Consider the following 15369-nt stretch of genomic DNA (forward strand, 5'->3'; position numbering starts at 1 on the left):
TTCTGGGTGTGTCACTGCAGGCAGAGCAGCTGCAGCATCAGAAATTTCTGCAGAGGAGAGGAGCTTCCCATGAACTAGTCAGCCAGCAGCTGCAATAAGCCCCAAGAATTCCACCCCCTTTCACATAAACCCTCCTCACCTCTTTTTGGTTGCATAGCAACCAGCATATACTCTTACTCAGCACTTCTCTCTTCGCATCCAATGAAAGCAGGTTGTGTTAAAAACAAAAAAAACAAAAAAGGGCAACTATTTAAAAATTAGGGAAAACTAGAAACATGTTTTTACAACAGCACCCTTCAGAGAACTTAAAAGTTCTCCCATGAGAGGGACTGGACCTCTCCTAGTGCTGACAGGAAGTTCTTAGTTACTAATGATTAAGGCTGCATGGCACAGATCGCTCCACAGCATGAGGAGGGGACAAAAATCTGTGCTAAAATTAGCCTGCACAACTGCAACTCAGGAGTGCAAACAGGACCATGTTTCCACACCTGCCTTTTTTGCACTCTTGTATGGAGGTTTTCAGAATGCAAAACAAGAACATTAATTTGATATACTATGGAAGCAACACAGTCAGAGTAATATCTGGAAGCACAGGATGGGGTGGGGGGAGAGACTTGAAACTGAATTACTGGGAGCATTTAATCCTGCCTCACACCAAGAGTGCTTCCTTGTTTACATAAACAGAACCGAAGCATCCTTTGGCACACCCATTCCCCACCCACATTCATCCCCTGTTGTGCCTGGCTCTAGCGAGGGTTTGCTGTATGTCTATGGCTATGCTTGGCTTAAGAGATTATATTGTTTTTTAAAATAGCATCTCTAATGTGTCACATTTAATGGCCCATTTGTTATGGTATATTCCTTTACTGGTACTTAGTTGAATCAAAAGATGCACTTCTGGCAGTGTTTTCTGTTCACAGCAAGAATGTCTTTACACAAAAAGTGAACCTGAATCCTAAAATACTCTCCCACAGGTGTAGAACAACCTCTCACACAAGTATAAGCAAGAGAACTAGATACCCATCAGGGTATTGTTGTTGTTGTTGTTAAGACACCCTTCCCCATGTGGGCTCTGGGAGTGATACAACATGAAAACATAATAAATACATTAAAAGCACATACAATTCAACTTTACAGCACAGCATCCTAAGGGGAGGAATGATAAGACTATACTTTCAGTTCCATTCATACTAGCTTGGGGAAAGGGAAAAAATAAAATAAGGAGGAAGGGGAGAGGAAAGGTGAAGGGCACTGAGAGGGGAAGGAGAAGCCAAACAGATGTCCCTAACAAGCCGCTGCGTTCTGCGGCAGCAGAGTTACTGGAAGTCCCCGGCCCCTCAATGATGCGGCTGGCGTCTACCTGGGACAGGACCTTTACAGCCCTGGCCCCTGCCTGGTGGAACACTCTCCCACCAGCTGTTCGGGCCCTGGGGGACCTTGTAAAACTGAGTTGTTCCACCGGGCCTTTGGAGAGGCTGGCCACAGATTGGTTTGTGAGGCCCCTGCCACATTTCGCCATCCTCAGCAATGCCTTCTTCATCTTTTGGCACTGCTGGCCCTTTCAGACCTTAGGAACGGGCGCCACCAATATGGGATTTTTAAGCTGTCTTTGTTTAGAAATTGGTATGCTGCTTATTAAATTTTAAGGGTTTTTAATTGTTGTTTTAATTATTGATTGTGGATGTTGTTGTTGTAAACAACCTAGAGCCCTTCGGGGTTGAGGCGGTCTATGAAATCCAAATAAATAATAATAATAATAAATAATAATAATGTTAACACTCAGTCATCGGTATGGTGAAATAGCTCTTGTCTTAGAGAGTACATGGGTACTGTGACAAGTCCTGCAGGACCCTGGTCTCATTCAACTGAGCATTTCACCAGGCTGGTCAAGGACAGTTGGACTGCTTTTGGGACAGGGATCACCAGTAGGTTGTTATTTACTGAGCTTAAACTTCTTTGGGGAGTGTATCTGGAGAGGCGGCATGTTGTAAACATATGCAAGTTGGTGTGTTTACAGTTTCCCCACCACCACCACCACCACCTCTTTCATTTGGGATACATTAAACACTCACCCATGTATCTAATATCACATTTGCATTTCGTATTATTTAAATTGTAATACTTTCCAGTAGTTGCATATTTAATAGTTCAGCACTATTAAAGTAGACTGGAACCCCTGCTTCATTCATACAGTGAAGAGGGAAGAGAAGTCATTAAAAATGTTCTTCATTAGACTTTCAACCAGAAATATATAGTAACAAACTTATATATATGAAATATATAGTAACAATCCTATGAGAAATTGCACATTTCCCCCATTCCCATTCCATCTTTCTATGGATTCAGCCCCACTTCACTGCTAAGAGCAGTGTCTAAGAGCAGGTGCACTCTGATCTGGAGGAACCAGGTTTGATTCCCAGCTCTGCCGCTTGAGTTGTGGAGGCTTATCTGGGGAATTCAGTTTAGCCTGTATACTCCCACACACACCAGCTGGGTGACCTTGAGCTAGTCACAGCTTTTTGGAGCTCTCTCAGCCCCATCCTCCTCACAGGGTGTTTGTTGTGAGGTGGGGAGGGCAAGGAGATTGTAAGCCCTTTTGAGTCTCCTACAGGAGAGAAAGGGGGAATATAAATCCAAACTCTTTTTCTTCTTCTTCTTTCTCTGACTGCTTGCTGCTTATTTCCAGAGCAGAGTTCAGGGATGCTATAGCAGCCTAGTTTTTCCTTTTTGCGATACTCAGATATAGCCATTCACTTGGGGTAGAGGGAGTTACATCAAAATTGGGATATTTTACACAGAGCTGTTTTTCTGAAATCTTGAAAATTTGAAAAATGTGTACTTGGCGATTATACTTGGGAGAAGGGATCCAGGAGAAAAACAAATTATCAAAAAGTGAGCTGGAAGAGAACTGAGAGGTTACATAATCAATAGACACAGAAGATGAGCTGTGAGTGATATTCAAGGAGGGTATAATAGTATGTGAGGAGATATATCAAAAGCCTGCTACGGTCACCTCAGAACTGAGATTTTAGATCCACACACCCTGCACCCCAAGCAAAAAAAGAAAAAAATAGTTAACCTAAGATGAGCTCTATTGGATCAGACCAGTGGTGGCGAATCTTTTCGAGACCGAGTGCCCAAATTGCAATCCAAAACCCACTTATTTATCGCAAAGTGCCAACATGGCAATTTAACCTGAATACTGAGGTTTTAGTTTAGAAAAAAACAGTTGGCTCTGAGGCACACATTACTTGGGAGTAAGCTTGGTGAAGCAACCGTGCAATGCTTCGAATGAGTGAATCACGACCCTAGGAGTGCTTACTCAGAAGCAAGCCCTATTGCCAGCAACCGAGCTTACTCCCAGGTAAAGGATCATGCCCAGGCCAGCTTAGATGTGTGTGTGGGGGGGGAAAGTGATTTTCCACCACTCCCACATGATGAACTCTGTGAACACGTGCCCACAGAAAGGGCTCTGAGTGCCACCTCTGGCACCAGTGCCATAGGTTCACCACCACTGCCCTAGTCCAACATCCTGTCTCACATATAATGGCCACCCAGTTCCTCGCAAGAGTCAACAATAGGGCATGGATTCAAAAATCTTCCCCTGATGTTGCCTCCTGGCACAGGTATTCAGAGGGATACTATCTCTGAGGGTCCCTTTAGTTACCTTAGCTAGTATTACAACCCTAACTAATCCCCTTTCTACATTTTAATCACTTGTTTAAAGAAGTATTTTCATTTGTCTGTTGTGAATCTACTGCCCACTGCCTTCAGTGGATGCTCTCTCATTCTAGTATGGTGGGAGAGGGAGAAAAGATTCTCTGTGCCTACTCTCTCTACCCTACACATAATTGTACAAATCTCTATCATGTTCCCTATTAATCTTTTCTAAGGTGAAAATCCCCAACTCTTCAGCCTTTCCTGATAGGAAAGGCGTTCCAACTTGAATTATTGGCCGATGGACACAAGGGTTTTCAAATGAGAGGATTTGCTATTCAGTCTCTTTCTACAACTTCATTAAAAAGATGGTAAAAACTTATCGCAAAACATAAATCTGGATTTGCACTGCCAGACTGAGCCGCATCCTGGTGAATCTGCCTTGAGTGTTAAATAAAACACCAGGAAAAAAAATGCCAACTGGTGTCATTTCACAAATAGAAAGCATACTTCTGTTTGTTGCCAAGAAATGTGATACTGTATTACTAAATACAGTAAAAACAAATGTTATCCTGGAATAGCCAAAGGGGTTTAGGCACAAATCCCAAAGCCAAAAGGGATTCTGAAGGCAAGAATGGGGGAGGGGGGTCCTGACCAATTTAGACATGCACCCCAATCCAAAGACCATTTGTTCAAGAAACAAATGCCACTAAGTTCAATGGTACTTACTCCCTAGTGAGCATAGGACTGCAGTCTAAGTCTCTATTGTTTTTTAACTCAGAGGAAGTCCACAGTGTAGGGGCGGTAGAGGAGGAGAGCTGGAACTCTGATTGTTTATGTTGCTAGGGCGGGAATAGCTTCCATGAAGTGGCATCTTATTGAACTCCCACATCACTCCTCAGAGAAACAGGTTAATTGTGTTCTCTGAGGAAGCTGATGAATACAGTGAGCAAAACACAACACCAAGAGGGAATACTCCCTAGCATTTGAAGCACATCCTTTTGCAATTGTTCAAAATGCTTGGCTTCCCTGAAGGCCAGGTAAATGAAACACCAAATCCATTTGGAACAATGAGAGCCATTCTAAAAACAGAACCTTAATAAAAAAAAATATATCAGATGGCGCAACCCCTTGCACTGTGAGAAACATCTCCAGCCGCCATAAAATCGTTCATGATGAAAAACCATGACACGCCAAAGTTTAAAATGGTGTCAGTCACAGAAGCGTACCCAAACAACTGAGGCAGACTTGTAAACAAACCCGTGCAAATATAGACATCTTTCCTCATTCCAAGTCTTTCAACACAAAAGTCCCATACCACAAATGGACATTAACTTCCAATGAGAACAATGCATGTGAGGAGATTACTCCTACATAATTTTTTTTCTTGAGGTTTGTTTGCATTTTACTTTCTGCTCTGGAATTTTCCCTGGGAAGAAATCAGTATCAGAATTTGAGTTTATGTGCTCCTTCATTGCAGTAAGAGAAGAACCTTTGAACTACCCTGTTTCCCCTAATGTAAGACATCCCCGAAAAATAAGACATAGTAGAGGTTTTACTGAAGTGCAAAATATAAGGCATCCCCCGAAAGTAAGACGTAGCAAAGTTTTTGTTTGCCCGACGAACAGAACACAGAAAAATAAGACATCTCCTGAAAATAAGACATAGCGCATCTTTGGGAGCAAAAATTAATATAAGACACTGTCTTATATTCATCCCTCATTAACTAAGGTTAACTAAGTGTTTTTTCCCCTGGGCAACCATATGTCAAGTTACCACAGACTAACCCCGCTGAAATAAATGGACTTTGAAGGGAACAAGATCTTACCATTAAGATTTCATGGTCATGAGAGTTCAAATGACATGGGGAATTCCCAGGTTACATCTTAGGCAACATGCTCTACCATCGAGGCATACTTAAAAATGCAATAATACCTGTCGCATCAGTTCCTCCTGGCGCATGCGAATTCTCTCTCTTTCCATCTGGATCCTCTGAAGCCTCAGTTTCTGTTGCTGCTGCTGCTGGGAAGTCAGTGCATTTGGCATGTTCAATAAGCCACCCTGAGGGTTTTGGGTAGGGTGGCTCTGTTGAGACATGGTTGTAGTTGGTGTCATTTGTGGTGGGTGCTGGTGATTCATTACTATGGAACAAAAGCAGTTTAGAAACTATTAGAATATAGCAACCTCTGTTCTTCCAGGCCTTCAACTTTGTCACGACTTCTGACAACATACTTTGTAATCTCTGTTCTCCTTGGTCAATCTTCTAAAATTTTCAGAAAAACTGGAGTTTTGAAGCAGAAGCAGGCAAAGTTAAGTAAGCAGATTCAGGTGAAAACATTTCATTTGACTTACTGTGTGCATATTTAAGTGCCACCAAGTTGTAACTACCTCATGATGACACCTTCATAGGATTTGTAAGGCAAGAGACAAGCAGATGTGGCTTGTCATTACATTCCTCTGTATAGCAACCCTGGTTTTCCTCGGTGGCCTAGCTTCCAAGCTCTGATGAGCTCAGGCTAATCTAGGCATTTTGGTTGCTATGCAAACATACAAGGCCCAAACATGGGAAGGAAAGTGGACTCCAGAGAAATTATGCTTGGACTCTGTGTGTATGAGCGCGTGCATGCGCATGTGCATGTGTGTGAATGACTGGTAGATTGACTATATTAATTTATTTTCATTTAACAATAAAGGTTTGGTTCAAACACATACTATAAATGTTCAAGGTTTCCAAATAGCCTGCTCTAAATGAAAGTATGAACCTTTCCCATTTTTCACTTTGCCAATTCATTCACTTACACAAAGGGACCTTCATGGTGGCTCACAAATAAGACTTTGTTTTCTAATTGCTTTATTTTTAAAGAATTGCACATGGTTTTAAGAAGCCATTTGCATTGTGGACCACAAGAGAAGAAACTAGAAGTCCAAAAGCACCTTAAAGACTAACAGAATTATTCCAGGACAAATTTTTGTGAGTCAGATTTCACTTCATCAAAAGTGCTAAGAGTACATCCACAGCATTTATTTATACTTAAAAGTTACAACCAACAGAACAGTGGGAATGGGAACAGGCTGGTCTGAAACAAGAACCAATCAAAGAGAAATTAAATTAATCCCTTCAGAATGGGTGAGGTCGACTCTTAACTTTTGAAGACAAACAGCGAAACATTAACATAAAATCAAATCCAATCAGTGCCGGTTATAGAAAATGACAATAAAGTTTGAGGCATGTATGATTCTGTGTGTGCAGACTGGAACCCACCTAGTGGTTTGCCCAAGGCCATTAACTGAGATTCATGACTGAGCAGTGATTTCAATCTGAGTCTTTTATGTTCAGAGCTGTACCAAAAAAGCCATATTAAAATTACTGAAAGGCAGCACGGTAAGAAAATAATCATATACATAAGCCACTCTCTTTCAAATATACTTCCAAACTGAAACTAAATCTACAAATCTAAAGTGACTTGACCAAAGTCAAACATTTATGGTGTCCAGGAGCTGCTAACCTACCAGTTTAATTTAGCAGTTGACTATAAGCAGTTTGTAGACCTCAGAATTCCAGGGTTTTTCAGGCCTCCCAAATTCCCTGCAGGATTCCATTGGCTTATCCTTGACTGCCCAAAGCCACATTGTGACATCAGAGCAGCAAAGCCAATAGCAACCCTGAAGGTCATGATACCCCTCTTTGAAGGCCAGTCATGACTTGTATGGTTGCCAGCTCTGGATTGGGAAAAACCTATAGATTTGGGAGTGAAGACTGGAGAAAAAGGGGTGGAATCTCAGCAGAGCCGTAGCTTCAATGGGGCAGGGTGTGCATGATGCACTGGGCGTGCCCCCTGTAGGTGTGTGGTGAGGGCATTGCGGGGCGGGGGTGGAGGACGCACCGGTGCACCGAGTGTTTTTTCCCCTTGCTATGCCTCTGGATCTCAGTGATGCCATACAGTCTACCCATTTTCTCCAGGGGAACTGATTTTTGTTGGCTGGAGATCAGTTCTTTCTGGGAGACTACCAGGCCTCATCTGGAGGTTGGCAGCCCCACTTGAGAGCAAGGGAGGATGCCAGCAAGAGAGGCAGGCTGGACACTGAGAACACAGAGAGAGAATCTATGAGAATGAAGCAGTCTGAGGTCAAGACAATGATTTTGTGAGGATGAAAGCACAGCTATTGCTACTGACAAGTATTGGAGAAAGCGAAGAGCTTTTGTTTAAACCCTTACAGTTAACACATCAAAGCAGGTGAAACAATAATAAATTCAGGGCAAGAAAGTTAATCTTAATCTGCAGAACTCTCATGAATTTAAAAAAGGAGAGAAATGAAAATTGACACAAGTTGGCTCTTGCCAGCTTTCCCCCTGAGGAATCTGTCTATACCATTTAAACAAAGAGTGCTTTTTCTCCCCCCAAATGGCCTTTGCATGTTTGGCTTTGGGTTGCAGTCAATGGAAATCTGGCCATCTGTGATTACAGTATGTGAATTACATGAATAGCAGAATGGTGTATTTTACAAACTGCTAGTATATTATCCCAATTACTTTCCAGCTATGTCAGCAATCTTTTGCTTTTTTTTCTAGTCCCATCTTCTTTCTTCTGCTCAAAAATCTATGCCGAAAGACTGCTGTAGTCACCAACTTCATTAGTCACACATGGCAAAGACTTGTCTCAAAAATTAAAAATTACATTTCCCCCCACATGCAACGGCAAAAGGGATTAAACAAAGTGCGAGCTCTGAATACGTGGCGCTACCTGAGCATCAGAACAGGGAGCCAAGAGAATGGTCTAGAATCATCTGACATAGTTCCCTCTTGGAAACTAAGCAGCTGTATGGGAGACTGCCTGGATAAGCTATTCTGAACATCTTGGAATAAAAATAAAACAATTCATTTATACACCCATTTCAGAAAGGTGAGACAGAGAGACAGAATGTCCCAAGTCACTAAGCTAGCTATGGTATAGTGGTTATTCAACCCTCAATATGAGAAAAACCCTGCTGGATCAGACCAGTGGTTCATCTAGACCAGCTTCCTGTTTCACACAATGAATAACCAGTAGGGTTGCTGAGTCTACACTGAGGAGAGGGGCCTGGAGAGGGCAGACTTAGGGGAGGGGAGGTACATTAGTGAGGTATAATGCCATAGAGTCCACCTTCCAGAGCAGCCATTTTTTCCAGGGGAACAGATCTCTGTGACCTGGGCCCTTTCCCCACTTACCGTTTGCTGCGCGCTACTCTCCCCAAATAGCGCGGGGTCCAGCGGCGCTCCCCACGAGTCTGGGCGGTGACAACGCAGCCGCCCCGACTCTGCCACTCTCCCGTCCCCTCAGCACGCATCATTTCTGGCGCTGAAGAAACGGCACCTTCTGACTGCCCCGCGCTGGGGAACACGACCCCGCGGCAGAAATCATTCGCGTTGAGAGTAGCGAGCCGCAAACGGTAAGTGGGGAAAGGGCCCTGGACTCCAGCTATAATTCTGGGAAACCAAGGCCATCCTCTGATGTTGGTTCCTAGCACTGGGTTTCAAAGGTTTACCACCTTCAAATATGAGGGTTCTTTTACTCACCATGGCTAGTAGCCATTTATAGCTCTATCCTCCATGAATCTGACCGATCTCTCTTTAAAGCCATCAATATTTGTGGCCATCATCAAATTCACAGGTAGCAAATTCCACAATTTAATTACCCACTGAGTAAAGAAATGTTTCCTTTTGTTTGTCCTGTACCTACTGCCCATCAACCTCATCAGGTGCCCCCTGCACAGGTAGATATAAAAATAAATGTGCAAGAAGTTCTTTTAATTGCTTATTTATTTGTAAACTTTGCAACACCATTCCTTGATGGTGGATAATTTTATTTCTTAACTAGAGGGGTTTTATGTAATACTAGCTCCAATATTCAGTTACTTGGAGCTTCTTAAAGAAATGATGGCTTTATGAGAAATTGAAACCAAGGGGCTTTCCCCACTTACCTTCTGCTGCGCGCTACTCCGGGAAAGTAGCGCGGGGTCCAGCGGCGCTCCCCACTTGCAAGGGTGGCAACCACGCAGCCGCCCCGACGCTGCCACTCTTGCACCACCTCAGCGCGCGTCATTCCTGGCGCTGAAGAAACGGCACCTTTTGATGACCCACAGAGCGCGGGGTCGTGGGGAACCCCGAGAGCGCACCAGGAATGACGCGCGCTGAGGGGGCGCGAGACTGGCGCGCAGCAGAAGGTGAGTGGGGAAAGCCCCCAAGCTGGGGTGGGATTATTAGAGGCTAGCTTTTTCTTATGTTGATGATAAATAGGGTAACTCCTACATTTATTTATACTGACATTTTTGTTCAGGTTTTAATAACATTAAAATAAACTATGAAGAAATAAGGATTAGGTTTTGGGGAAGCACAAATGAGAAAATTTAGTCACTATAACACAAAACCCTGAAAGCTGAAAAAATTGGGGGCTCGCTAATACAGCCAACATATTTTTTGTCAAGGTCTGGGCTATGAGAGACCTTTTTTGTATCTAATTGATGTTGTCTGTATTATAAATTACATCTTGTGTAGCTGGAGCATGCTTTGTTCATACATCCTGTGTCATCTGGTCCTTCCTCTGTTTTTATACCTAACTGCATGTTTTGTGGACTGATTGTAATCCACTTCCTGTCCCCCTCTTCTCATTTTGCAGGCAATAAATAGACATTGAGTCTTCTTTGCTGCAGGTGATGTTGCAAGAAGACACGTGTAAGTCAAGGAAGATTCACAGTTCCTACTCATGCTTTGCTCTGCTCAGCAGTGGCATAGTTGTTAAGAGCAGGTGCATTCTAATCTGGAGGAACCGGGTTTGATTCCCAGCTCTGCCGCCTGAGCTGTGGAGGCTTATCTGGGGAATTCAGATTAGCCTGTGCACTCCCACACACACCAGCTGGGTGACCTTGGGCCAGTAACAGCTTTTCGGAGCTCTCTCAGCCGCACCCACCTCACAGGGTGTTTGTTGTGAGGGGGGGGGGGAAAGGAAAGGAGATTGTAAGCCCCTTTGAGTCTCCTACAGGAGAGAAAGGGGGGATATAAATCCAAACTCTTCTTCTTCTTCTTCTCTTCTGCCACCCATCAGGATTGCCAACCTCTAGATGGGGCCTAAGATCTCCTGGAATCACAACTGATCTTCAGACATCAATCAGTTCCCCTGGAGAAAATAGCTGCCGTGGAAAATGAACTCCATGACATCACATCATCCCTGGATGAAGTCCACTCCCCTCCCCAAACCCTGCCCTCCCAAGGTTCCATTCTCAAATCTCCAGGAATTATCCAGCCTTGAGTTGATCACCATACCACCCACTTTGTCACTGCCTTCCAGTGGCTGGGTTGCTACAAGGATTCTATTGGAGACATGGCTGGGAAAGCCCCAGGTACTCATAGGGGCATGAGCCCCAGGAGCAGCCAGCTGCTTCTTTAAGCCTTTATCAATGAACAAAAGAGAAAATTAAGACTGTGAGCCCACCAGGATGGTCAAAATGGAGGAAAGGCAAAAGCTTTGGATGCTGCAATTAGTTCCTTGGAGAAAGGGTGAGAGAAAGAAAGACCGAAGCAGACCCAGACAGTCATATGTAAATGTGGGACAGATGAAAGAGTCACCAAAACAGGCCACGAAAGGAACAAGCCTATGGTTACCTCTACACAATGTCCATTTATTTATTTATTTATTTATTTATTTATTTATTTATTTATTTATATTTCAAACTTATAGGCCGCCTCTTCCCCGAGGGGCTCGAGGCGGCTTCCAACATGGCTGTTCTCCGACAGCAACTCCAACAACATAACTTAACACATTTAAAATCCAGCAGCAATCATATACAATTTAAACAGTAAAACAGTAGACCAATAAAACGGTAAAAACAGGCGCCCGATCCCAAGGCTAAAAAGGGAGAAGTAAGTAATAGAAAAGGAAAAGGGAGGGAGCAGGCGGGCCCAGATGGAATCAACAGTGGGCCCGACCAAAATAACAAGGGATGGAGAATGGCAGCCTCAGTTTTGACTCCGATGTTTCAGTGGGGGGCAATAAAACCGCGGCCAGCCTCTCCAAAGGCCCGGTGGAATAGCTCTGTTTTGCAGGCCCTGCGGAACTCGCCAAGGTCCCGCAGGGCCCGAACTGATGGAGGTAGAGCATTCCACCAGGCAGGGGCCAGAGCCGTAAAGGCCCTGGCCCGGGTCGAGGCCAGCCGCATCGTCGCGGGGCCGGGGGTCACCAGCAGTTCTGCCACCGCTGAACGCAGTGGCCTACGTGGGACATAAGGGGTGATGCGGTCCCGTAGGTATGAGGGCCCCATGCCGCGTAAGGCCTTAAAGGTTATTACCAACACCTTGAAGACGATCCGGAACTCCACTGGGAGCCAGTGCAGACGGCATAGCACAGGGGTGATGTGATCTGAATAATCACCACCTGTCAAAAGCCGTGCCGCTGCATTCTGGACCAGCTTCAGCTTCCGGATCAATCGCAAGGGAAGGCCCGCGTAAAGCGAGTTACAGTAATCTAGCCTCGAGGTGACCGTCGCATGGATCACGGTGGCTAGGTCGGGCCGGGAGAGATAGGGGGCCAACCGCCGCGCCTGGCGAAGATGAAAAAACGCAACCTGGGTTACATGGGCCACCTGGCTCTCCATTGTCAAGGCAGAGTCCAGGCGGACCCCCAGGCTGCGAGCCAGGGATGTCGGGGCCAGAGTGACCCCTTCCAAAATAGGCGGCTGGAAATCCCTCGGTCTCTCCCCCCGGCCCAGCCAGAGGACCTCCGTCTTTGTTGGGTTAAGTTTTAGCCTACTCTGCCTCAACCAACCAGCGACCGACTCCAAACAATGCTGTAGAGCCGCAGGGGCAGAGGTCGCCCCCCTCTCCATCAACAGAATGAGCTGGGTGTCATCCGCATATTGGTGACAGACCAGCCCAAAGCTCCGCAACAGCTGAGCAAGGGATCGCATGTAGATATTAAATAAGAGCGGGGAAAGTAAGGCTCCCTGGGGAACCCCATGACAACCAAGTCCCAAGATGAGACCAATGGTCATACTCATTTTTTCCCCATTGCAGCAACCTAATCGGTGTCCTCTTCATCTGACGGAAATCACAGCCAATGACTTCTTGCAGACTCTGCTGTTATTATGTGCCATACATTTAACGCATGCATACTAGGGGTGAAACAGCAAACGCAACCGTGCAGTAACTCTGATACTTCTGAGGCTGAAGAGTGAAGTTTTGAGATGGCTTCTTTGCATGAAGCTAAAGCCATTTTGTAGGGAAATAATTCTGGTGTGGAAGAGGCCAGGAACTTGCAAAAGGTATAAATTATCTCTGCTGCATATGTTTAAGGGAGTGCAACAGTATTTTTTTTTTAAATCTCAGCCTAGGTCCAGCTGCGGGTTTACCCCCATTTAAGGGCCGTCTCCTGCCTAATTCATTAGGAACTGGCCAGCCTCAAGTGTCATGCAGAGTAGCCTGATGAAAAACACATGTCTGTGGAAGTAAGAAGAAAAATCCAGCCACATTACACTTTTGACTTAGTCACGATACTGCAAAGGGAAGGAGGGGGAGGCCCGTCTCCCTCTTCTCTCTCTGCTCCTGCCAACAAAGAACTGCTTGTTTTACTTGCTTCCCAGAAACAGCATTAGCCTTCCAACAAGGTCAGCAAAAATACTGCTTTTCAGTGCAGAGTGTGCCGTGGTCCAAAAATCTGCAAAGTATTAAACTAAAACATCGCACTGGCCTAAACGCACACAGAGCCTTCTATTCAGGAGTTCTGGGTTGAGAATAACCATGCAGAAAAATGCTCTGCCATTGGGAGCTGGTACCTGGAGGGGTCTGGGTTACAAATGTTTAGAAACACTTTCCTGCCTTTGCTTCTTTAGGGTTGGAGAGGGAGGAGGAACAGGTTAAAGTCAAGACCTCACAGGTGCAGTGCCGATCATTTGAATGCCAGCATCTTTCCATTGCCCTTCTGTGATGCACCTGCTGTTGGCTTGTGGTATGTTATGAACTGAATAGCGCTGGTGAGTCTGTGCAGAGGGTCTTATCTTAGGGGCGGCAGTTCAGACCCCAAATCTCTGGACAATATTCATCCACTCCCCAGAGAAACAGTAATGTTCAATTACTCTTTACCCTAAGTATTACATATATATGTTCTATCAAGCTGCAACCAACTTATGGTGACCCCCAGCACGGGGCTTTCAAGGCCACTGGCAGAACTGGGGGTGGGGACAGACAACACAAGTGTCATTTGCCTAGGTAACATCGGGGGCATTTGGGCCCCCTGCCCCCTCTCCCCACTCTGTGCCCAGCCCTCAGCCAAACTCTCCCTGCTGCCCCAACAAAATAAACCCTAACAAACCTTTTATTCCTCCAAGCAGCGCTGCCTGGCAACACACTCAGGGCAGGGCTAAGGCTAGGGAAGGAGTGCCCCCTCCCTGACCTTGCCGGCCAGCAACGCTCAGAGTGGGAAATGGTTTGTTGCGGGGGGGGGGGCTTTGTGGTGCCCGCAGGAGCAGGGGGGAGTTTGGGGGCAGCAGGGGAAGTTTGGTGGTGGCAGGGGGGGTTCAGCCAGGAGCTGGGCACAGCACCCACTGTTCAAGGCGAGTGAGAAGTAGAAGTGGTTCACCATTGCCTTCCTTTGCAGAGCCTTTCCTAGTGGCCCCTTATCCAAGTACCAACCCTGCTTAGCTTCTAAGATCTGAAGAGATTAGGCTATAATATCATGCTGCCTTCCCTCCCCCATCCTAAATACTGCCCTAATTAAATATCCCAATGTGAATGTCAGTGCAAGAATGTCGTTGCTGACAGTGCTGGTGAATATAAGACTGGCAAGGAGTATTTGTATCAAGCTCAGGAAATGCTTTTCAGCACTGCAGACATCGAGTTCGAAACAAAATCGTTTTAAGATCATTCTTCCCAAAATGTTTCCCCCAAATACTGTCAAAAAGTGGGCAGAAGCAGTTTCAGTTCTCCTTTGCCAGCTTCTAAATTTATTATTTATCCTAACCCCATCTGGCACCTGTCAGATCATTTCAGGATATCCAGTAATCAAACACAGCTTGAAACAGGAAGAGCTTTTCACAGTACAGGTGGAGCACAGATATAGTCAAGCCAGGGTGTGTGTGTGTGGAGAGAGTGGAAAATTACAAGTTCCCTCTCCCATTACAATTAAACAGATTTCCGCTTAAAACCAGCTTCAACATAAATTTGTTCTCCTTAACTCTGAGAGTTCCATATGATTAATGCATCCAACCCTGCCCACCCCTGAAGGTCATATCCCCTATAAAATATATCACAGCAGGATATGGAAAGTATGGTCCACCCTTGAATTTCACTACACAGATTTGCAGTAGGGGGGTTTTCAAATATGATTTCCTGATTTTGTTTTATTTTTATTTTTTTACAATAGCGAATGAGGTAGAAAATTTTCGACATGTGAAATTGCTGGGTGCCAATCCCATGACCAATACGTCAGTACACAAATTCTTACTGAAAATGTCCATGAAATATATGCAGTTGCCAGTATAGCCTATGCAGCGGCCAACCTCTTAAAGATCGATGTATTTTAACAGTTAAAGCCAGGGTAGTTAAAGAGTTGCAATGACGACCGGGATAACTCCCTGCTCCAAAGGCCAAAAGACCTACTCAAGGGCACTTAAGCAAATACTTTGATGAGAGAGTACTTAAGCCACAAGTAGTGTAGTGGCTAGAGTGTCAGACTAGGATCTGGGACA

At 45.0% G+C, this 15369-nt stretch overlaps 1 protein-coding gene across 1 annotated transcript in view; it reads right to left on the reverse strand.

The window, feature by feature from the left end:
• Window positions 1-15369, reverse strand: part of WWTR1 (WW domain containing transcription regulator 1) — a 108764-nt gene that overhangs the window by 15229 nt on the left and 78166 nt on the right. The window contains exon 3 of the mRNA XM_048505970.1: window positions 5593-5798. Coding sequence (XP_048361927.1) covers window positions 5593-5798 — 206 coding nt within the window. The remainder of the gene's footprint in view (window positions 1-5592; window positions 5799-15369) is intronic.

This window comes from Sphaerodactylus townsendi, linkage group LG08, assembly GCF_021028975.2.
Source record: "Sphaerodactylus townsendi isolate TG3544 linkage group LG08, MPM_Stown_v2.3, whole genome shotgun sequence".
Taxonomy (NCBI): domain Eukaryota; kingdom Metazoa; phylum Chordata; class Lepidosauria; order Squamata; family Sphaerodactylidae; genus Sphaerodactylus; species Sphaerodactylus townsendi.